At 32.9% G+C, this 23,657-nt stretch overlaps 2 protein-coding genes across 11 annotated transcripts; one reads left to right on the forward strand and one right to left on the reverse strand.

The window, feature by feature from the left end:
- The first annotated feature begins 682 nt into the window (after positions 1-682).
- Positions 683-8,479, forward strand: Pig-g (phosphatidylinositol glycan anchor biosynthesis class G). 3 transcript variants are annotated; one of them, XR_014426785.1, is made up of 14 exons: positions 683-981; positions 1,567-1,771; positions 1,893-2,102; positions 2,417-2,605; positions 3,108-3,462; positions 4,132-4,328; positions 4,435-4,671; positions 4,804-4,976; positions 5,081-5,331; positions 5,673-5,826; positions 6,292-6,595; positions 7,423-7,589; positions 7,979-8,278; positions 8,361-8,470. XR_014426785.1 is itself a non-coding variant. In XM_083053843.1 (13 exons), the coding sequence occupies exons 1-13, from the start codon at positions 698-700 to the stop codon at positions 8,220-8,222; spliced, it is 2,970 nt and encodes a 989-aa protein (XP_082909969.1). In that variant the 5' UTR covers positions 683-697; the 3' UTR covers positions 8,223-8,479. The 3 variants fall into 3 exon arrangements, 2 of the variants coding, with proteins under 2 accessions (XP_082909969.1, XP_082909970.1); XM_083053843.1 differs by having other exon boundaries at positions 7,979-8,479; XM_083053844.1 differs by having other exon boundaries at positions 5,096-5,331; positions 7,979-8,478.
- Positions 8,480-8,486: 7 nt separating this feature from the next.
- Positions 8,487-23,104, reverse strand: L(2)k05819 (transmembrane protein 94-like protein l(2)k05819). Of its 8 annotated transcripts, none has more exons than XM_083053835.1 (25): positions 22,961-23,104; positions 22,546-22,726; positions 22,288-22,422; positions 21,762-21,898; positions 21,209-21,402; positions 20,522-20,992; positions 19,908-20,069; positions 19,708-19,814; positions 19,408-19,496; positions 19,100-19,337; positions 18,110-18,203; positions 17,819-18,036; positions 17,425-17,660; positions 16,136-16,260; positions 15,600-15,748; positions 14,238-14,378; positions 13,725-13,868; positions 13,503-13,647; positions 12,635-12,843; positions 12,378-12,552; positions 12,064-12,309; positions 11,042-11,279; positions 10,547-10,640; positions 9,755-9,916; positions 8,487-9,671 (listed from the first exon to the last, which is right to left on the reverse strand). In XM_083053835.1, the coding sequence occupies exons 2-25, from the start codon at positions 22,716-22,718 to the stop codon at positions 9,599-9,601; spliced, it is 4,155 nt and encodes a 1,384-aa protein (XP_082909961.1). In that variant the 5' UTR covers positions 22,719-22,726; positions 22,961-23,104; the 3' UTR covers positions 8,487-9,598. The 8 variants fall into 8 exon arrangements, with proteins under 8 accessions (XP_082909961.1, XP_082909963.1, XP_082909959.1 ...); XM_083053837.1 differs by lacking the exon at positions 14,238-14,378 and adding an exon at positions 15,201-15,251; XM_083053833.1 differs by having other exon boundaries at positions 17,422-17,660.
- Positions 23,105-23,657: the final 553 nt, after the last annotated feature.

Genomic DNA, 23,657 nt, shown 5'->3' on the forward strand with positions numbered 1-23,657 from the left:
TTTGAATTAAAAATATTTGATGAAGCCTGCTCATAAGGTTTCGTTTAATCTTGGCAAAAAGTGATTGGATTGAAAATATTAAATATTTATATTTTTCAGATAAAAATAAATAATATATATATGCATATTAACATAAAAGATATAAATAAATAAATAATAAAAATATTAATATTAATATACTTTTAATTGTATATATATATAGATATGAATAATAAATAACAACATATTTTGAATTTAATAATAGTTGAATAATATAATAGCACACAACACAGCATATTTTTAATTTAATAATAAATTCTTCTAGCTTATTTAAACATTATTTGCTATTTTTCGATATTTTGCTATTATTTATTATTATTCCAAATTTTTATAATATTTTTAAACAAAGAATGCAATTTTAAAAATTGTAGGATTTTCTTTTTCATCACTTTGAAAACTTTGACCATGAATATATCTTGAAGAAAAAAAGATTATTATGTAAGATCATAAAATATCAATAGGTACTCACATAAAACTGCGGCCGCGCGCGATGTGTAATAAAGAAAGAAGTTTTATTACCCATAAATAGATGAACGTATATTAGTATTCGATTGAAGATTGTTCATAAAAGCTGCGATAAAATTTCTCCAACATGCGTCAAAGTGTTATATTTAATAATTAATAGAAAAGCACGTGTAAAAATCAGATTCAACCCATCATGAGACCTTATTCGAAGGCTTTCGAGAAAATATCGATCACAGTCGAGAGCTCTCGAGAGAATATCTCGCCAATCGATTGTACGATTCGATACCCGGTGCTGCCCGGTTCGCGAAGATGTGACAAGATGCGTGAATATAGTAAATATAACTTGTTGTTGTTCTATGTGATCTTGATCGCGCCAATTTCTGTCGCTTTATTTTTCTACGGTTTCTTTCCGATCGCTCATCATGAAGACGCGATCGCTTCGCGATCGGATATTCCGGATCGCATCGGCAATTTGAGGTAAACCTAACCTAACCTAACCTAACCTAACCTTACTTTCGCGTTCACGCAATTATTAATTGAATATCGTTAACATTTGCATTAATAAATTATTAAGATGAATTAAATTTTTGTTGACAAAATTCATTCCTTTAATATTTTAATTAATATATAATGTTTTAATTAATATATATTGACGTATTGATATAATTAAAGTTATATATTTGTTATATTTGTTTTAATTTTTATTTGTTTATATATGTATATATTTATATCTTTTATAATATACAATAGTTATCTTTTATAATATTTTATAATATATTTATCTTTTATAATATTATTTTTTAATAATGTATTTATAATAAAGTTATATTATTTATTAAAAATTGATAAATTTTGTTTTTTGCGAGATATATTAACAAAATTTAATATATTAATGTTAACTATTATTTATCTTTTTCTATTAAATTAGTAAAAGTTATTTTAGTGCCATTATAGGCATAAATTAATACACTAATTTAAAAAAATTATATATACACTATATATTTATACATATGTAAACACTAATTTAAAAAATATATATTTATACACACATGCCATTTTCAGTGTAGAGGAACATATAGAGCAACTATATAGTCCGATGATAAAAAGATTGATAATTATGGTAATCGATGGGCTGCGATGGGACTTTGTAGCAGGTCCAACAGGAAGTGCCGCTATGCCAGTGACGAGTAAACTCCTGGCAAATTCTTCAGGATGCTTGTTACGAGTCAAGTTGCAATCGCCAACAGTAACGATGCCTAGAATAAAGGTAAAAAAAATTATTACTAATTTTATTATTTATTTGTATAAAAATAACATTTAATAAGAATTTTTTTCTTTCTTAAAAAATAAATTTATATTTGTGCGATATGATTTGTTCTCAATCATAGGCAATGATGACTGGTACAGTGCCGAATTTTGTAGATATAGTATTGAACTTTGGAAGTAAACCCCTGCACAGCGACAATTTGTTACTTCAAGCAAAAGAGTACAGGCACAAATTGATATTTTATGGAGATGACACTTGGCTATCCCTGTTTCCTCATATCTTTGAGCGCCATGACGGCACCACTTCTTTCTTTGTTACAGACTTTACAGAGGTAATTAGCATCTGTCACACTGGTAATAAGCTGTATTATGATAAATTGCTATTTCATTAGTTAATTTTTAGCTTTTTTGGCTGATTGCTTATTAGATTGTTAATTTTATAATATATTATTAAATAGATAAATAATAAATATTAATTTTATAATATAATTAATTTATATATATTTTTACATTATATATATTTTTTATTATTTATATATATTTTTATCATATATATTTTTTTATTATATTTATATTTTTATCATATATATATTTTTATATTATTAATTAATTTATATATAATTAATTTTATTAATTTTATAAATAGGTAGATAATAATGTAACTCGACATGTACGAGACGAATTGAATTCCTATGATTGGAGCGTGATGATTCTCCATTATCTTGGACTCGATCACATTGGTCATGTTGAAGGTCCGTTTGGCCCATCGATTAAACCTAAACTACGAGAAATGGACGAGATCATCGATCAGATAGCTCAAAGTGTGCAATATTGGGTCAGTATTTAAAAAATACCTTAATTCTCGATTTGTAATGTCTTTTTCTTTTATTCTTTTTTTTTTTTCTCTTAATCATTTATAAAATTATTTTAATCTATTTCAACTTTAGTTGTATTATATGTCTATCATGCAATTATTTTATTCTTGAATTTTAATTGGTCATTTCAGAATCAGATTTTTTTAACCATCCTAATTTTTTTTTTATATCAAAAAAGGTCTTTAAATGACCTTAGTTAAAATTAAATTTTATCAACTTCTTTTGTCTTTAAAACCATACAACTTTTGTCCGAAACATTGTTTTCTAAAATACGATGTTTTTTTTATATATTTAAGCATATTTTTAAAAAATAGAACACTTTGTGTATTGATTCAGGATATGTAATGCATGTAATATTTACAAGAATAATATTTTTGTGAAAATTATAATTACGTTACGTTTATTAAGAGCATAATAAAATAATGTCCACTGCCTAATTTTCACTTGTTGGTTTATCTTTAGAACGCTAACCGGATACCGACGCTCTTCGTCATCTGTGGCGATCACGGGATGAAAGACTCGGGTGGCCACGGCGGCTCGACACCTCAGGAGACAACGGTGCCTTTCATCGCGATAGGAAGGACTCGGTGTTCTCATCGGAAAGACGGTGACCCGGTGGAGATCGAGCAACTCGACATTGCGGCGACGCTATCGACCGTCTATGGATTACCTATTCCTTCCACGAACCTCGGTTCCTCGTTTTTGGATAGCATTTACGAGCTTGACGATACCAAGCGGTTGTTTCTTCTCCATTACAATTCGAAGCAGGTGCTCGATCGTTTTCGGAAACTCGTCTATCAAAAATCACAAGTTGAATGTGAGCATCGATTTAAGAATTATGCACGAATTTCTGGATGTATTAAGGAAGTTAAGGCTCTGCGCACAATAGAGAAAATATTAGGAATAAGAATTATTTTAAAATAATAAAATCAAAAAGACTAATATAAAAATACAAATTCGGATATAAAGGACTAATAAGAGCTAATAAGCTAATAAGAGCTCTTTATATTCGAATTTGTATTTATATATCAGATTACTTTAGTTTTAACAAACATAATTTTATATATCAGAGTTTTTTCGATTTTATTATTTTAAAATAATTCTTATTTCTAATATTTAATATTTATTCCTAATATTTTTTCTATTGTGCGCAGGGCCTAAGGCTTCTGGGTCCTCGTCATGTTAGATTGTGACGTCAGAAGCGAGAAAGCACACGCTGAAAATTCTTAGATGCCATTTTTAAATGAAAAGATATTTCGATGAAACACTATTTCGAGGAGCCAAGAGCTTTAATAGTCAAGAAAGGAAGAATTAGAGTAACTTAAAATTTTAAAAGTAGAAAAATTAAGCAATTCACTCTTGTAAGAATTTAAAAGAGGGAGATTCAAGTTCCTTAGAATTCAGAAACTAAAAAATTTAAATATTCAGACATTTGGAAATCGATTTAGTGGATATATGAATAAAGCATTGCTACGATATCTTCCAGATGTATCCCAGAAGTATTTGGATGCTGTGAATTTGCACGTCGCTTGGTTGAAGTCGAGTGACAGATCGAGCAAAATGGCCAAGATGATTATCTCGTCTTACAACGACATCCTTGTAGAGATGAAGGCTACTTTAATCAGCAGGATAGTCGAGTACGACTTTCGTCCGATGGTTCTTGCCGTGCTTTTCCAGTGTCAAGTGAGTAAAATAGACGGATGATTCAAAGATTGTCGCAAGTTAAAGAAATCAGAGATCAGAATTCAAATAGAGTTTATATAAAATTATATTTTATATCTTCTTTCAGATACTTGCCATTTTGTTTTGCGCACGAAACGTAGCCTGGTCTATCCACAAAAGGACCGTCTCCTTCTTCCTGATGTATTTTTTCTCGTTCCTGGGGATATATTATCTTTACAACCCTGAAAGCATGATTTCACTTCATCGAACGAGTGTATTCAACGTTCTATCGCTCCTACTCATCGTCAGCATCTTGTACATAAATTGCGATCTTTGCATAAACAGCGACTTATCTTTCCAGGAGGTGAGAAACTTTATTTATTTAATTTGAAAATGGTAAACAAGTAGATTAGGAGCTAAATAATGGTTTTTGTATGTATAAAATATTCTTTTTGAAATATCCTTGACATGTAATATAATTTTTAATTGGACATAGCTCATCAAGAGGCCAAGGATACGTAGAGTCTTCGAAATCGGCGGGTTATTTCACATAGCTAGCCTCGCCGGCAGCAGCTTCATCGAGGAGGAGCATCAGACCTGGTACTTCTTCTGGTGCAGCACGGTTTCGTACTTTCTCTATCATTGCTTTAGGAAGTTGCACGATCGATAGTGAGTATAGATATATATATGCTCTAAAATGAAAATGTGATAAAATTCGAGTCAGATTCGAATGTCTGTTGCGTCGTTCAGCTGAATCTTTTGCCAGCTAACAGTGTGATGTACAATAGCGATTTGATGAGCGCAAATCTAAGGGTGCAAACCAGGGTGGATCAACATGGTTACGAGAATTCTAGGCGTTCGTGCCAGGTAGAACTTTGCGCTAAGCTATTGTTGCTACTGATAGGACACAGAGTTCTGCGAAAGCTAAATAGCACCGGCGACAAGTGGGCTCATCTACTCGACATAGCTCGCTGGTTGAAGGAGGACGATAGCAAAATTGGGATGACGCTCCTGCTTCTAGCTGGTGAGTGACAGTTTTCTTTAAAATATTCCGCACTAATCTTATGTAAAATGGATTTAGGTTAAATCGGCTGGTTTTTTCATATGTTGTAGCTTATGACCTGCTGAACAAAAGATGTAATAGTCTCAAAGCTAAATAATGGACAATTATTGAGTTATAGCCAGTCAAACAGCTCGCAAAACTCGAGTTTTTCATGTTTGACCGAAAGTTCAGCAGGTCATAAGCTACAATATATGAAAAAACCAGTTGATTTAACCGAAATCCATTATTTTGTCGAGAGGATTATGTACAGAATATATTTCGCGATAAGCTTTGCTAATGCTGATGATATTCATTTTTTACAGCGCTTGCTCTTCTGATCTGGATCGCTCATGAATGTGAAGATAAGAAATATAGACGGCGATCGTTGATCTTTAATACGGCGGTTGCGGCATGTATATATCTTCGCCATATGGCCAACAATGCCGTTCTGAGGATTCCATTATATTTCTCGTCGAGGTAAATATATAGCACAGTTCAACAAAAAAAGAACTTTTTTCTTCAACATGAGAAAGATCATGAATATCTTGTTGAATGTAAATTTCTCTTGATAGCTAATAGTCTTAACAATATTTAATATTAAACAAAATTGTTTCAACTTTATGGAGAAATACATTAAAATACATTAAAGTTACTCTTTTTGCAACTTTAAACACTACTAATTTCTCAACTTGTGACATAATAGAGAATAGATAAATTTTGGAGACCATAATTAGTATAAAAAAATTACAGGAAATTATAATTCTCCTTTATATGTTTCTTTTTGTTGAACTATACAATTAAAATATAATAAAATTCAATTTCTAAATCATTCATCAAAGCAATTACGCTTACAATAATAACAATAAAGCAATATATAAAAAATAAATTAATAATAATAACAAAGCAACATTTAAAAAGTAATTTTTTTTTCGTTTGTCGCAGTGGAATATACGAAGTACAGACGTTTTGGGGAATAATGATGCTGTTCCTCCTAAGCTACGGCTACCGAGTGACATTAATAATTAGACGCGACAAGCAACGTTTCGCGAATACGATGCTACTTTTTATCATCAATTTTTGGGTAATGCTCTCGGCGATGCTACACCAACCATACAACGTGATCTTGTTGCCTTTGCAAATTATCGCGAGTTCGATGATGGACGCTGCGTTGAGAAAAAACGATTTAATCCTCGATCTCGGCGTCTTCGTGTACTGCTGGCTCGGCAATGTGTTTTATTTCTATCAGGTTTGCATTCTCCAACTATGTTTAAATATACATATATAAATGTGATTGAATATATATTTTTTCTCAATGTAATAAAAATATAATAAAAAAAATAATGTATTTTAAATATATTTAAATATTATATATTAAATATAATTGAGAAACATAATTAAAATATTATATATTGAAATACATTACTTTTTTATTATATTTGAAAAAATATGTATTTAATTATATATATGAATATAATTTTCGAAGAGTTCAATATTATATATTAAGTATATTTTGAAATAAGACGGTCTATATCCTCGATCAAATGTGCTGAAGATAATTTGTAGAAAAATCTTCAAATATCTCTTTTCATTCATACTCTATTTAAATATATCGAATTTATTTTCGCGTTTTTCTCAAATGTTCATTAAAAGGATGAATAAAAGATGAATCTAATACTGTCACACACATACAAAATTTCTTTTAATATCTAATATAAAATCTTGTTTTAGTATTGCCATATAATAACACATTATATTATTAATAGCATAAAGAAATTAATAAAAGTTTATCAAGTTTCATCGACAAAGCCTTCTTATAACAATAGATGAGACATTTGATAAACTGTTATTATTATTGAGAATTTAGAACATTTTTAGTTTGTTAAGAATTAAGCTAATTATTATATTATATATTATAATTATTATATGTATATTATATAATATATTATAATTATTATAATTATAATTATTATAATTATATATATTATTATAATTATTATACATATTATTACATATATTTATACATATATATTATAATTATTATATATTATATAATAAGCATGATTAATGTTTCAGGGAAATTCCAATAGCCTCGCAAGTATAAACATCGCAGCAGGATACGTCGGCTTGCGTTCCTACATGCCTCTCATTACAGGCGCGTATTTAATCGTTAACACTTATTCCGCGCCCGTCCTGGCTTACTTTATGCTCGTTTACCGTCGACAGTCGAGCGAGACACATCGGTAAGTTGCTTCGCGAATTAATTATCTTCAGCATTATCTGTGATCAAAGATTAGACCCGTCTTATTTAGGAATTCAATTTAATATTATATATTACATAATATTATATATCATATATTATATATATAATATTAATAAATGTATTATAAATAGAATATATATATATATACTATACATTTATAACATTATAAATATTATAAATGTATAGTATATATTCTATTATATAATATATTATATTATATATTAAATAATATATTAAATATTATGTATTACATATTATTAATTAAATATTAAATATATTAAAATAATAATTATTATATTTGAAAAAAATATTAAAGTTCCCTTTCGATCAGTCCACGATCGTGATTATGACAGGAATTCGTATTTACAGCACGGCGGATATCGTTGCACGCACGAGCAGGACTTACATCGCCTGGAGATTACTAACGACGACCGTTTACATGATCATCGTCGCTGGCCAGCGTCATCATCTCTTCGTATGGTCGGTGTTCTCGCCGAAATTGTTGTACGAGGCAACGTATTCCGCGACGATGTGCTGTAGCGTCCTAGTAGCATTGATCGTGATTACATTACAAGCTGCGATTACTCCTGACTACGCATTGTACAAGGATTAAACCAACGCAAAATCCAGTACACGCATTTAAACAAATAAATATATTATATATTACATGTAAATATAATACATATCGTATAAATATATTTATTCAATATATATTATATCAATATGTAAAATAAAATCTATTTTATTATAGAAAGCTGATACGATACTAACGAAAGTATCAGTAATCAAAGTGGTATGATGTGATGGGAGAACATAAGGAGAAAAATTAGAATTATATGCGGAGATTTAGTTGGTTGATGAATAAAAGTTTGCTAAGTACACGGAGATTTGACTGTATTTCTGTTAAAAAAAAAAAAAAAAAAATCTCGACGATTACATCATTACATTTTTCTCACGAGAAAATCGACAAATTTATACGATCGAAATATCTGACTGAGGATTATTTCACAACCAAAGAACCTCGTACCAGCGAGACTTTCCCCTTAGAACTCGAACTTTTCTTTTTTTTTAGGATAGGACTCGCAGTCACAATCTCTTGCCGAATACATTTAAAATTCGCTAAAATCTTTCCTAATCTCTAATAAATCGCGCTAAACACAAATAAATTACTATCACAACAGGAACATTTATGTACAAGTTAGCATACTACGTAGTACTAACAAAAGATCAAACGCAAGTTGCCTCAGACTTATCAGGTACTCTCGCTTGCAGATCTTGGAAAAATCTCTGAAATAAGTCTTTCAGCATTATTATTCTGAGCGATTTTTCGTTATTAAATTATAATTCATTTAAGCTCGTAATTGATGACTTTGCCTTTGTTCATCGTCACATCACGTAAATTATAAATACATCGCTATAGAAAAATACCAGTGCTCTTTCTATCTATCATTTGGCAATACTTGACACGACGTGATCAAAAAGTACAATACAATGAATTTCTCTTCGTCAAAACCTTCTTAAATAATCCTTGGAGCTTGCAACAACTGAAGTGTAATATCAGTATATTTTTTAAATTATTTCTATATATTAATGGCTCTAAAATATCTATTCAAGATTTGTTGAACAGACTAATGAGAGACAACCGCACACAGATAAAAGTGTTTACAATTTCTTCTATAAATACTTTAAATATATGTGAGGGTTTATAATATAAACCTTTTTATATATTTATAGACTCTATATAAATCGCAATGTTATATATATATATATATATATAGTATTCGTAGGAGAAAATAGGAATTGTATTATGCACTTTTATCTGCGTTGGTTCTTGACATGTTAGATCATCCAGCTTAATCTCAGATTAAGTTAGATTGTCTAACTTAATTTCGTAATTAATTAATTAAATTATAATATACTTAATATTATACCCGTATTTCTTTTTTTAAACACATTTTTGTGTTGTATACTTTGAAGACAAATGACGAACTAAAATGGCGAATTCATTCCCAGCTTTGTGCCAAATTCTAGACGTGCTCTCTTTTGATACCTAACGTTGACTCTGAAAATGAGACAGAAAAACATTAATTTAACAAATCATCGTTGCATCTTTACTTTTGCGAACGTGTAGGAAGATAAACTTACTTAATCTCTTGCCACTTAATTAATTCGTTGACCGCGAACGTCAGCGGAATAGAGCATAAAAAAAACAATGGTACATTTGTGGGAAAGTTCTCGATTCTTTTGCCCTCTTCTCGCCAAAATCTGCGGAAAACTACACCGGAGAAGGCCGCCTGCACGCATAATCTGTAATAATAAAATGCAACGATCAATTAAATAAAGAGAGTACATTCTTTTAAAAATTAGTAAACAATTTCTATAAAATTTTATTTTAAGATCAAATTATATAATTCTTATAAATTATATATTATGAATATTATAAATATAAATTATATTATAAATAATATATATATTATAAATATTATAAATTATGTAATTCTTATAAATTGCATATTAAAAACAAATTTGACTAACAAATTAGTGTATCATGTCAGGATTTTAAAACTACATTAAGTTAAAAATGCACAAAAGGTAATTTTATCCTTTGTAAGTCTATTAAAAGAAAAAATTTGTTTATTTGAATTCTTACGAAAAAAAATTTCTCTGCAATTTTTTTTGAAAAAAGTTTTTCTGATTATAAGATCTTAAAATTCAAAATTATTATACATTTTATATCTCTTAGATAATTCATATAAAAATTATATATTTCTTTTAATATTAAAAAATGTAAATTTTGCGTTTTATATATAACTTGGTCTTATGATAGAGTTAAAAAAAAGTAACAAAAAATTGTAACGACTCGTTACATTTTGAGTAACGTTGAAGAGTTACTTTTACAAAATAACCTTGATAATTCGATTAGAATCTTTTGCTTACACGATAAGCACACTGATAAACCAGGTAAAATTATTCATGGGATTTTTCCTCCATATTGAGTATTCCCTATGCACAAAGCTGACGGATATTGTAACTGAAAGAGAAAAGATAAATATTAATGAACCAAGCTTTTATTGTACGTATCAATATACGCATTAATATTTAATGTATATTATTATTATTAAAAAATATATAGAAAATTTTCTCTTAAATTCTGTTTCAAATAAGATCATTAATGTGAGTGTCTTCTTTTAAAGAAGGACTAGAAATGTATGCGGAAGCAAGACAAAAGTGAATATATAATCGATGGTAAATATTTCGATAAGGACAATTGATAAATTTCGTTTTTCACTCTATTTTGTAAAAATAATAAATCTTTTGAAACAAAATTTACAATATATTATCAATATGATATCACATATTATTATAATTTATTATATATTATATATTATAATATACTATTATAGTAATATCTCATATTTAGTGGATAATTACCAAAGTGTAGGACTATGAGGGTCAGAGCGAAATGCTGTATGACCAAGATGACAATGGGTTTGCTGCCCCAGCCACTCCAAATCTGGTCCCGCGGATCCGGATATATGTACAGGCACTTGGAATTCTGCGGCATGTAGATGGGGCAGAGGGACAAAAAGGAGATGCATTGCGACGCGATTACCGTGATCACCGTAGGCAGGAACTTGCTGCCGTAGCACCAGAGCACGAACAAGGTGAGCTATTTACAATATATTCATATCAATATTCTGTTCTCTCTTTATTTCTAGAAAAAGTCAGTTGCTAGATGAATAAGCAGTATAAGAAATCTTTGAATACATTGCAAATCAAATCAAAATAAATTTAAAAAATGAGAAAAAACGGGAATGAGTTATTTTTTTAAAAGTAAATTTAGTTTAAATCGCAAGAGTTTTGGAGAGCAAAAATATTCCGGGATGTCTCACATAACTATACATATTATAATTATAATTATAGTAACAATAATTATAATCAACTATAATTACAGAAGTTATAGTAAGTATAGCATTTACAGCATATTACAGCAATTACAACAACTGTATAGTAATTACAATCAACTATAATTATAGTAACTAAATAGCAATTATAATTAACTATAATTGTAGCAATTACAATAACTATATATTAATTACAATAATTATATAGTAATTATAATCAACTATAATTATAGGAACTATATAGCAATTATAATCAATTATAATTATAGCAATTCCAATAACTATATAGTAAATTATAATCTACTATAATTATAGAAACTATATAGTAATCATAATTAACTAAAATTATAACAATTACAATAACTATATAATTATAATCAACTATAATCATAGTAACTATATAGTAATCATATATAACTATAATTATAACAATTACAATAACTATGTAGTAATTATAATCAATTATAGATATAATTACATAGTAATTATAATTAACTATAATTATATCAATTACAATAATTAAATAGTAATTATAATCAACCCTCTCACCTCTCCGTTAACTGCGCACTGATTCTTCCCGGTCGCGCGTTGCATTATCGTCGGATCTATCGGCGTGGCGATCATGGATGTCGACAGGACGGGGATGATGAGGCAGCACAGCCAGAGTATTTGATCGATGGAGAACAGCGGCGGCAGCAGCAAGAATGCCGACAACGTTTGCGTGAAGGCGAGGGTGAGCGAGCAACACAGCCAGAATTGCAGGCAGTTCCATAGATTCTTCATGTAATGACGAGCCTGTATACATATAAATGTAGGAAGTGATGAAGCTATGCACCATATACAGTCCGAGTACAACGTCGTACCTCCATGACGAGATGAAAAACCGCCACGGGATCCTCGCGCTTCACGCTCAGCGAGCAGGCGACGGAGTTGAGGGCTCTGCTAAGGTCGACGGGAGACATCCCTTGGTCCTCCGTGGTGGACTGCAGCACGGGCACCTTCTGACACACCTGGGGATGCAGCGGCTCCACCGCCACTCTACGAGAGAGAAGTTCGGAACTTAGTTTTCGTTGAGAACCTTACTAGATTCGTGGATTACAAAAGTTGAGAATGAAATTACCCGGCGTCTGCCTGCATAAATATCGGCATGTTCTCGGCGTTGGCGGATGAACCGAGGACACATACCACTTCACCATAATCCTGCATGATGTGCAGCATCTCGCGGGTCACCGTGGTGTTGCAGTCGGTGAACAGAGACACCAGCAGAGGCACGTTGTCGATTAGCTCTATGTGCGGACGTATCTTGTCTATGCCTCTCGGCAGTTTCGCCTACAGAGTACAGATAATTAGTTTTATGCCATATTATATGTAATAAGTAGTTATATATAGTTATTATATAAAATATATATAAAGTTTAATCAAAAAAGAAAGAGGATCCCGCACCAAATACATAGGATTTTGGCTTTCGGTGGAATTGGCTGTTTTTTTCATATGTTGTAGCTTATGGCTTGCTGAACAAAAGATGTAATAGTCTCAAAGCTAAATATTGGATAGTTACTGAGTTACAGTCAAACTTTAATTTCATCTAGGATTTTATACAGGTTCAAAAATCCCTAATCCCCGTACTAATCATATAAAATTAAATCTTGGTAAGATCGGTTGATTTTCTCATATGTTGTAGCTTATGATCTGCTGAACAAAAAATGTAATAGGCTCAAAGATAGACAGTTACTGATTTACAGTCAGTCAAATACGAAAAACTTGAGCTCTACGAGTTGTTTGACTGGCTGTAACTCAATAACTATCTAATATTTAATTTTGAGGCTATTACATCTTTTGTTCAGCAGGGCATAAGTTACAACATATATATATATATAAAAAAAAAAAAAAAAAAAAAAAAAAAAAAAAAAAAAAAAAAAAAAAAAAAAAAACAGCCAATTCCACCAAAAGTCGAAATCCTATGTATTTGGTGCGGGGTCTTTGCTTACTCTGTTGGATAGATCAAAGTTGACCGGCGCGCTTTGTTCGGTGCTATCGGTGAGGCAGCTTAAGGACCTCCAAGCCTCCTGACCCGAGCCCAGATCGACGCTCTGCACCAGGACGCTGTCCTCGCTTCTCATCGTGTCGTGTTCCCTGAAGCAGCGAGAGTTAAATCACCAATCCGCACAATCTTGCGTTTTTAGACACTTTCTTCAGCTTCTTCTTCCTACCTGTGGCTCATGGCGCTCTTAGCCTGCGAGGTCCCAGTGTTATTCCACTCGGTGGTCTCGTCGTCGAACTTGACCGTCGTGAAATCCGTGTTGATGGCGCTCGGTGCCGACATACTCATCGCTCGGCTGTTGTTTAGGTTGGTGCTAAAACGAAAGGCATTCTTTCTTGATGAAATAACCTGAATTTCTGCAGCTGAAGCGTGATCGACAGAAACACACCAACGCAAAATTGCCAGAAGCCAAAAGAATTAATCATAGAATGCGTAAGCAAGTTTTCTGGTTGTTTCTTTCAAGATAAAAAATCTTTCTCTTCATCTTCTTATTTAATCCATGAAGAAATCTTGACCTCTCCGGGTGAAACTCTCGAAATCGGAGCTTTTAAGACAGCTTACGCATTCTAGGGTCAATATAGTCTTTTTAATTCCTTCATTTTTTTTTTAGAAGCAATGCAAAAGTTTGATTTTACAATATAGCGAGCTGTATTAATCTCTACATGTAATCGGCGTAACGTACCGAGGTAAGGCACGATTAAGCAAGTGGCTGGCCTCGTCCATGCAGGAGTAATTAGGCTGATGAGATTGGGCCATGGGTGAAGGAGTGGGTGAGGACATGGCTGCCGCCTGGCTCACCCACCAACCCACTGGACTCTCGGACCTGATATTGTCATGTGTGTGTGTGTGTTAGTTACAATCAAGTATACATGATGAGCGGATAGGTATCTCTTCTTCTTCTCGTATGAGTGTATTCGTGTATTCGCATGATCAAACTGGGCGTCGACTCGCAGTTATCTCTTTGTTAAGAAGAGTAATTATTTAACAGAAATAAGAAATAACACAAGAGAAAAGAATCTGTTCTTTTCAGTTAAACTAGCTGCACTAGCTCAGAGTTTATCTTCTTCTAGCGCAGCCAGTTCAGCTGAAGAGAAGAGTATGCAAGAATGTGTTCCAATCTTCAAAGAAAGAAAATCTAAGAATTCTTTGCCTTTCCAGATATTTTTGTTTAAAATTTCAGATAAAACTTGTAGAAGCAACTTTTTAAAGTGTTCTTAATTACTCGTGAAACTTGCGATTCTCGACGCCCCGAATAAAGAATGATTAATATTAATATCATGTATCAAGTATTAGAACACTGCAGCCAAATCGTGTGGCATTATCTGAGATTAGATGTAGAATGTCTCGAAGGAATTTAGAGGGAAATTTTCCCTCCCACCAGAAAATTCGACTTTAAATTAAATTCATTTCTCGATGATCTCGAGAATTTTTAAGAATCTTAGAAATTCTCGATCTTTGCGGAACGATTTTTTATTGAATAATAATATATTTTATTTTTTAGATTATTTGAATTCTCGGACGTAATAAAATTGATCTCAAATAATTTTATTCTCTTCGAGACATCTTGCATGATGACATGTGTGAACATGCACAGTTCAAGATTAACAATAATATAACAGAGGTAATAAAAGACGTATAGACAAACATATGCGACGGGACACGCAAATGCGGAAATCTCTCCAGCCATTGCTGTCTCCTGCAATATACACGGATACATCTTACATTCGAACCTCAGGACAATTTGCTTGCTCTAACGAGAGTTAGAGAATCGCTAATCATTAATAAATGCGTGCAGCTTTTCTGTACGATTGCATGTTCTACAATTAATAACCCCTTCGGAAATACTTTCTTTTTAAATCGTCCTCCTCTAATCTTTCGCCTTAATTTTCTTCTTGGAAAAGAATCTCTTAGCATTATTAAGAACCAAGAGAGTCAAGAAGCGTTGGATTAGAGGCTTTCGACGATCGAAAGAAAGTAACGGGTATAATCCATGACAAGTTCGAGAGACATCGAAGAAGAAAGTTAGTGTTGTAACGCGCGATACCTGGCTCCTTCGCTAAGTAACGAGATGTGGCAATTCCAGCCGCTCTCCAGACCCATCTTCTCTGAGAAGACGCGCGAGCGCAGCTCGTTTTCCTTACTGAAATGGACGAACCTTATGCACGCCCTGTCCAATTGGTCGATCAGTTGCACCTGTACATATTTAAAAAATATATAATATATAAAATAAATATATATACAATAAACATTTAGAAGAAGAAAAGAAACGAAGAAAAGAAAAAAAACAAGACAATAAATATATAAATAATACGTATTATATGTAAAATAATAAATAAACATACTATTTTACATATTACGTACATTATTTATATATTTATTGTCTTTTTTGTTTTTTCCTTCTCTCCTATTTTTTTTTCTTCCCTTTTTCTTCTTTTCTTCTTCTCGTCTTTTTTTTCTAAATGTTTATTGAATATATATTTATTTTATATACATATATATATGTATGAAAAAGTCGATTAATAATTGACCATATCAATTATACAATATAAGTATAGTATAAGTATAGTATAAGTATCATACCATATCTGTTTGTGCCTGATACTGCATGGTAACCATGCCGATGAAGACCTGATTGCACTGAACGTCGAAACAGCCTTCGACGTCGCTCACATCATCATCTTTATTTTCATTGCACAACAAAGAGTCTGAAAAAAGCAAAGAACACGTTTTACTTGAAATATTTGCGAGACAAAAATATATTTTATTCAAAGAATTTTAATATAATAAAAATAGAATATACAAAATATTTAATCAAGGTTTAAGATTTTATTGACCAACACTGACTAAGACTAATTCTTATATTATAAGACTTTATTTGGGAATAATCTCAATTCGAGATTTATTTCCCGACTCCCCTCTAACCCCCCTATAAAATTATAGGCGAGAAAAATATAGATCCGAAAGTCGCTGAATCGGGAATAAATCTCGAATTGAGATTATTCCCAAATAAAGTCTTATAATATAAGAATTAGTCTTAGTCAGTGTTGGTCAATAAAATCTTAAACCTTGTTTAAAAATTCGACTGGCAAATCACATCTTACATATTGTTATTTACACACCTGGACCTAATAATGGTGTTGATTGAAATTGTTTATCAAGGCAGAGAAAAGTATAGAATCGAAGGGTCTGAATAGCTCAGTTGGTGAGAGCAGTCGCCCGGCAAGCGAAAGGTCTCGGGTTCGTTTCCCGATTCAGCGACTTTCGGATCTATATTTTTCTCGCCTATAATTTTATAGGGGGGTTAGAGGGGAGTCGGGAAATAAATCTCGAATTGAGATTATTCCCAAATAAAGTCTTATAATATAAGAATTAGTCTTAGTCAGTGTTGGTCAATAAAATCTTAAACCTTGTTTAAAAATTCGACTGGCAAATCACATCTAAAATATTTAATATTATACTTAGAATAAAATAGAAAAAGAATATATATTCTATATATTTTTATATTAAAATTCTTTGATAAAAATATATCAAAATATAATATTTATATATATACAAAAATATATATTGAAATTAAACATAAAAAAATAGCAAAAACCAAATATTATATTTTCTTCTTCTTTTTATTTGCGTTACTCTCTTTTTATTTTCCAGCTATTATAATTTTTTACTCGTTATTAAATGAATAAAGAAATAAAAATATTAAATAAATTAAAATAAATATTAAATAAGTTAAAATAAATAAATTAAAATAAATAAAAAAATAAAAATATTAAATTAAAATAAAAAATGTATATATTACTTTAAAAATATAAATTAATATATTAATAAAAAATATAAAAAATAAAAAAAGGCTTAACGATTGCAACAACCTGTCGAATGAAACTGCCCGAGTATTCCTCGTACTCTAGGATCGAGCACATTCCTAAAGTCCCACGGCAGAGGGGTCGGACTCCTGTGGGGCGTGTACAGGTGTTTACTGTCCGCTGGGAGCTCCAGATATATCTCGGATATCTTGTCCTTGATGGCGCGCGCCAGAGGTCGATAAGCGAACGCGGTGCAGTAGGAGGTCAGGCTCGTTCTCTGATAGAAGTCCTGCACTTTCTTCCTGCGACGACGAAAAGAAAGATCGTCAGGCCTAATACGGGGGACAGTTTCTAAAACGTTCGGCCCAGCATTACGAACGTAATTGACTAAACATCTCTAAAAAAAAAGTTTCGCAGAAATATAGAGAGCAAAGGAGCTATCTCTGACAACCTGACATACCTGTCGGACGCGGAAAAAGGACAGAGATCGCGACCGTCCCAGTATTCGATGCACGAGTCCAGAATTATATCGGCTGTTCCTTGCGTTAATAATTGTAGACCGCCACCAGTCCGCTCCTTCACAACCACGGCGACCATGTGAGGAAACGGGAACTTCAACTTTGTCGCGATGCTCAGCGAACGCGCGAACTTGATGTCTCGCCTGACCATTTCTGGTTGCTATCGACAACGAAACGTTCAATCAGCTCTTGATTTTACAATTCAATAATTAATGATTATGACTGATACTTACCACGTGTCTAAACGTGCACAGTTGTTGCTCCAATTGAAAAATTGTCTGCGCTTGATCTTGGAAGCCGATTTGCTTCGCCAGTTCGCACAGACATCTGTTAATGTAATATGGACACAATATTAAAATCAAAAACTTACGATTATCTCGAAAGTACTCCGCACTAATCTTATGTGAAATGGATTTCAGTTAAATCAGCTGGTTTTTTCATATATTGAAGCTTATGATTTGCTGAACAAAAGATTCAATAGCCTCAAAGCTAAATAATGGACAATTATTGAGTTACAGCCAGTCAAACAGCTCGCAAAACTCGAGTTTTTCATGTTTGACTGATTGTAAGTCAGTAACTATCTAGCTTTGAGTCTACATTTTTCGTTCAACTGGTCATAAGTTATAACCTAACCTAACATATAAAGGAAAAAAGAAAAAAAAAGAAAAAAAAAAACCCTAGCTGATTTAACTGAAATCCATTTTACATAGGATTAGTTCGGGATACCTTAATTACGAAGAGAAATCGCGATCAATATACATTGCTTAAAAGGATTCTGGGTTCTCGCCGACCATGTTGGAATTGTGACGTCAGAGGCGAGAAACACACGCTAAAAATTCTTAGATGCCATTTCGAAATAAAAAGATATTTCGATGAAATAGCACTTCGGATAGCTTTTTAGCATACTCTTAAAATACTACGAAAACTTTTCCCTTTATAATCAATCAACAGCTGTAAAATGACTGTAATATGAGGCTCAGTCCGTCTGGTCTTTGCGCATGCGCAGTCATTCCGCAAAGTCTGATATCACGATCATTTTACGGGTGTTGATTGACTGTCAAGGGAAAATAATAGTTTTCGAGGTATTTTAAGTGTGCTAAAGTCATTCGAAATAATGTTTCATCGAATAAGAATTTTCAGCGTGTGCTTTCTCGCCTCTGACGTCACAATCTAGCATGACGGCGAGAACCCAGGAGCCTTAATAACAAATTAAAGACGTGTACCGTCTGTTCGTAACCGGGACCAGGTTCTCGTTGTAGAGAGCCTCGCAGGTTACGTGGCAACAGAACTGTGCGTAATGCTCCTGCGTGTCCATGTTGCACGTGTTGAGGAGGATCGCCAGGCCAAGCGGCTTCAACGAGTTGAGATGCTGGCGCCACGAGTGATCGTCGAATTGCAGTCGAAATGGCAGGGCGTGATCGTGCGTGAGATCCAACACCTCGGCGGTGGAGTGCGACATATCTGCGAAGCGTCGAGGCTGTCATGTTATGTCATCCATGTCAGCTTTTTTGCTATTCCGATTCTTTCTCACCGTGTTGCACGTAAGACGTTCTATTGGAGTTCATCTTCGTCTCCTCGGACTCCTGGTTTTTGTCCGCCGTCTTGTTCACGCTGCCGGTACTGCAAAATAATAAGACTGTAATCACGTAGACGCGATTTTATCGCTCGGTTTCACTGCGCAAGTTTTTAAGTTACGTTAAATTCCTTTATCTCTCTCTCTCTCACTCTCTCTCTCTCTCTCTCTCTCTCTTGAGGGAATATCAAATTCTTCAACTTCTAGAAACTCGGATTTTCTGATATCTCGCGTATCGGGCAACTACAAGATGACTACCTCGAGCTCGGCGACAAAGTCTTATTCGCGTTACGTAGGAAAAATACTTTCTCCGCTGTGGGATTAGGCCACGAGAGAATTCCCTTCTTGTCCACGCAACACAATGCCTGCAAGAAGAAGAATACACAGAATATTATCCCCAGGACTCTGTAGATATTTGATAAAGTATTTATAATCGATTCGTGCTACAGTATACTTACAGTTACAGAACCTAGAACGTGCAAGATACTCGCAGATCGCGACATCATGTGTTCCTTGCCAAAAAGAATGTCGAAAAAATATTTCTTGAGCTCAAGCCAATTGTATACTACATCCGGATGATTGGGACTATTGACATCCGCGTCCTCGAAAGGATCTATAAACTAAATTTATAAAAATCTATAGTATATATGTAATAAATATACATATATATGTATATTGTACATATACAGGATTTTATTTCAATTAATTGTATAGTCGAATATTGTTGAAATTATAACAAGAAAATATTTCAAGGTCATTTGAAGGTCAACCTAATTTTTTAAAAAATAGAACTCTGATATTTTTTTATTTAAGTCGATCCTTCACAATATTTGTCATAAAAAGTTATAAAAATGGATAGTTTAGGTATTTCGTATTTTAATGTGACATAATTTTACATAAACTATAAAATATTTCGTAAAATATTCATTTTTTGACCTTACTCAATACTTTTATGCGCAAAATAATGAGAGGAATCAATTGATGTAAAGAAAAACGCATAATTGTTAAAAAAAATACATGTAGCTGTTATTTAAAAATATGTAGTTACACAAACTGCATACTTAATACCAACCTGAAGTTTCTTCGTTGATAGATAGAGCTTGAACAACGCCTTAAAGCGAGCCATACCAAAGCAATTGAAGAATATCCAGCAGGAGGGGAACACCAGTGGCAGCAACGGAAGACTCACGGCGATCGGTTGCAGCAGGAACATCTCGCTCCAGTGGCCAGTACCGAAATAGTCCGCCAGATACAGATAACGGAACAGATTGATTACCAGAATGACGATCAAGAGTATCGGATAGGCTAGGTGCTCGATACAGCAGATCATCAACAAGTGACGCTTGCGATTATGATAGGTGACTGGCCGATCGAGCGCCTGATCCAGGGCCATTCGCAGATTCATCAGGTACGGCGTCTCCTGAAGCTTGTAGATCTTGTTCTTCAGGGGCATCCGAGCCTGCGGCGTGGAGAAGATATCGTTGGCGCTGTGCACCGGCGGATTATAGGTCTCCCTGGTGTGCAAAACTGGCGCTTCCAGATCCTGAAAATTCGATTTCAGAATAGAAGATGTCTCTCGAATAGAGAGCTCGTGATAAACCTTTCCATCGAATGACGTTGATTGATTGACAAGTAGCAAATTAACGTCATTAAACATCAAAATGATGTCATTCGGCGTCAATATGACGTACGCTTGCTACTTTATATGACAATTTAAAGTGACCTAAACATGATATATGCTGGACTTAAAGTTACATACGTCATAAGGGACGCAATATCCGGGCGCCTGTTGGCCTGGCTTCATCACGATTATGTCACCGGCCACTAATAACGCCCACGGCAAGTTGACTATCTCGCCGTCGCGATACGTCCACTGCAGGGTCAGGCAAGGAGACTGTGGACTGCATAGATGCGGATAGTTCTCAGATTTCCATCTGCATGTGGAACGTGCGACTGCAATTTTGAATATGCGTTTGTATTCAATGTACGTGTATCATATAGAAAAATTGTAATATATATAATTATTCGCAATGTTAATTTTGAGTATTAAATTAACAAATATTACGATATTATAATCACGATTCTGTGACAAATAAAACCGTATTCTTAATTTATAATGTGGATTTTAATAAAATATTAAATTTAGAAAATCTAGAAATTTAGGAGTATATAAGAAATTTAAAATTTGCAAATGAGCCTTGGATTTTTGTTGAAAAAGCCGACTCTAAAATGGCTAGAAAATCTGAATAATTGAAATTAAAGTAACAGATTATATGAAATAAATTTAAGACATTGTTTTAAAAAATACATACCGTTAAGTTGGTCAAGAAGAATTTTCACTCTATGAGGGATTTCCTCGTGTCGTAATTTATTATCCAACATTACTAAAATAAAATTCAATACTACTAAACAACAGACTATCAGTCCTTCGTATGGCAGTGTAGAATACCTGCAATGGTATACTCATTTATGGAACTACTATGGGACACTAGTGTCAAGAATACCACTTTTATTACTTTAGCTATCGGATGCCTTCTAGCAATGGAATACAGTCAATTACACTGTTGATTAATAATTAAAACATTGTTCAGCTTTTTTACTTTTCATTTTTAAAAGTTTACCTCTTATTGGAGTAGGAAAACAAAAATTAACTTTAAATGACGAAAACATGATATAATCAAAAACAATGAGCATTTCAATACATGATTGTGTCGACTTGTATTGTACTTGAAAAAGCATTGCATTGCACGCTGTTACACAGTTGCTGGAAGACATCCATTATCCAATAAACAAATGAGATAAGATATATGCCTAGATTTATGTTTAAGTTCAACACACCGTGTTTCATTCAGCGCAAAGTACGCAACCATGAGAATAACAGCGTTAATCAACAGTGCGAACGCAGAGGTCCAACAGAGCGTTGTGTATTGGCTGCGATGGTGTAAAGAGTCCCTTAGCCAACTTCTGTACTTTCTGAAACACATAAAGAATCATCACAATGTGAATACAAGTGTCGTATGAGTACATATTTATAATACATATCTACAAATACATATTTGTATTCGAAACAATTACAATTGCTGTACAAGATACTACTTTTTTCTTCTGCGTTCCTCTTCGTACTCCTGTAAAACACGTCCAACATCACGATGCAGCGTATCCAAGGCTACCTTGGTGGTCAAGCCTAAAGCTTCCTTAGGTTTAGCTTCGACCTTCTTCTCGACATTATCTTCTTTAGTATTTTTACCACTTAATCGGTCGTTCTCCATTTTTATTTCTACAAAATACAAATAAATGGGAGGTTAAGCCACAAATTGTTGCGCTGTAGTAGAAGAAACGTTTGCTCTTTTTTTTATAGTATAGTTTAAAACGATAGTAAAACTAGGAGAAAAAAAAGTATCTTTATAAATTTCACTGATATCGCGAAAAATGAAAGACAAGAGTTGAAAAAACGCAATCGAGAGAGTATCAAGAAGTCAAATGGGGATTATAATAAGTTTACTATAATCACTCGAGAGAGAACCGTTGTTTCTTCCTTCGCGTTTGATATGCGAGGTTTTTTCGAAGTTTATCTACTTAGCCCGGCCAGAGTCGCATAATTTTCGAAAATCGCTCGAAACTGCGACGAACAACACTCAAAAAACGACGAATCTTTCGCGAGTCATAAAAATTATAGGATACTTCATTATCGACCGAAGATAAAGACTTGAGATGATTCGTGTCTCTGCTATTTCCGAAATAATAGGAGAATATAATTTGCAAAGAGGTAGTGTCGATAGTGCGTCTTTTAATATGTCCGAAAAATCGTCTGAGTTAATAGGAATACATGTTATGCAAAGAGGTTGTTCGAAGTAACGTCGGTAATGAAGGTTGGTAAATTATCGACGTTATTATCGATAAATTAGCAACTTTTATTACCGACGTTACTTCGATCTACCTCTTTGCATAATATGTATTCCTATTAACTCAGACGATTTTTCGGACCTGAAAAGACACATATTGCTACACTATACCTCTTCGCAAAATATGTTCCCCTATTAACTCAGACGATTTTTCGAGCGCAATAAGACATATATTATTGCTCGTTAAATCTCGTCGCAAAATATAATCTATTAATTTAGATGAATTATCGAAGATATTAAAAGACTCGTATTATTGACACGTTAATTGCATTAATAATTATCTGTAAATTAATAACAAAAATGTAT

This window comes from Prenolepis imparis, unplaced genomic scaffold (assembly GCF_030444845.1).
Source record: "Prenolepis imparis isolate NDT839.2.m4 unplaced genomic scaffold, iyPreImpa1.0 SCAF_14, whole genome shotgun sequence".
In the NCBI taxonomy this organism is placed as follows: Eukaryota; Metazoa; Arthropoda; class Insecta; order Hymenoptera; family Formicidae; genus Prenolepis; species Prenolepis imparis.

Excerpts from the sequence above, each read along its gene's own strand:
- Pig-g (XM_083053843.1), top strand. The coding sequence starts at position 698 with ATGAGACCTTATTCGAAGGCTTTCGAGAAAATATCGATCACAGTCGAG. Across the intron at positions 4,977-5,080 it reads AGGAAGTTGCACGATCGATA|TGTGATGTACAATAGCGATT; the intron begins GTGAGTATAGAT and ends GCCAGCTAACAG. Across the intron at positions 5,332-5,672 it reads GACGCTCCTGCTTCTAGCTG|CGCTTGCTCTTCTGATCTGG; the intron begins GTGAGTGACAGT and ends CATTTTTTACAG.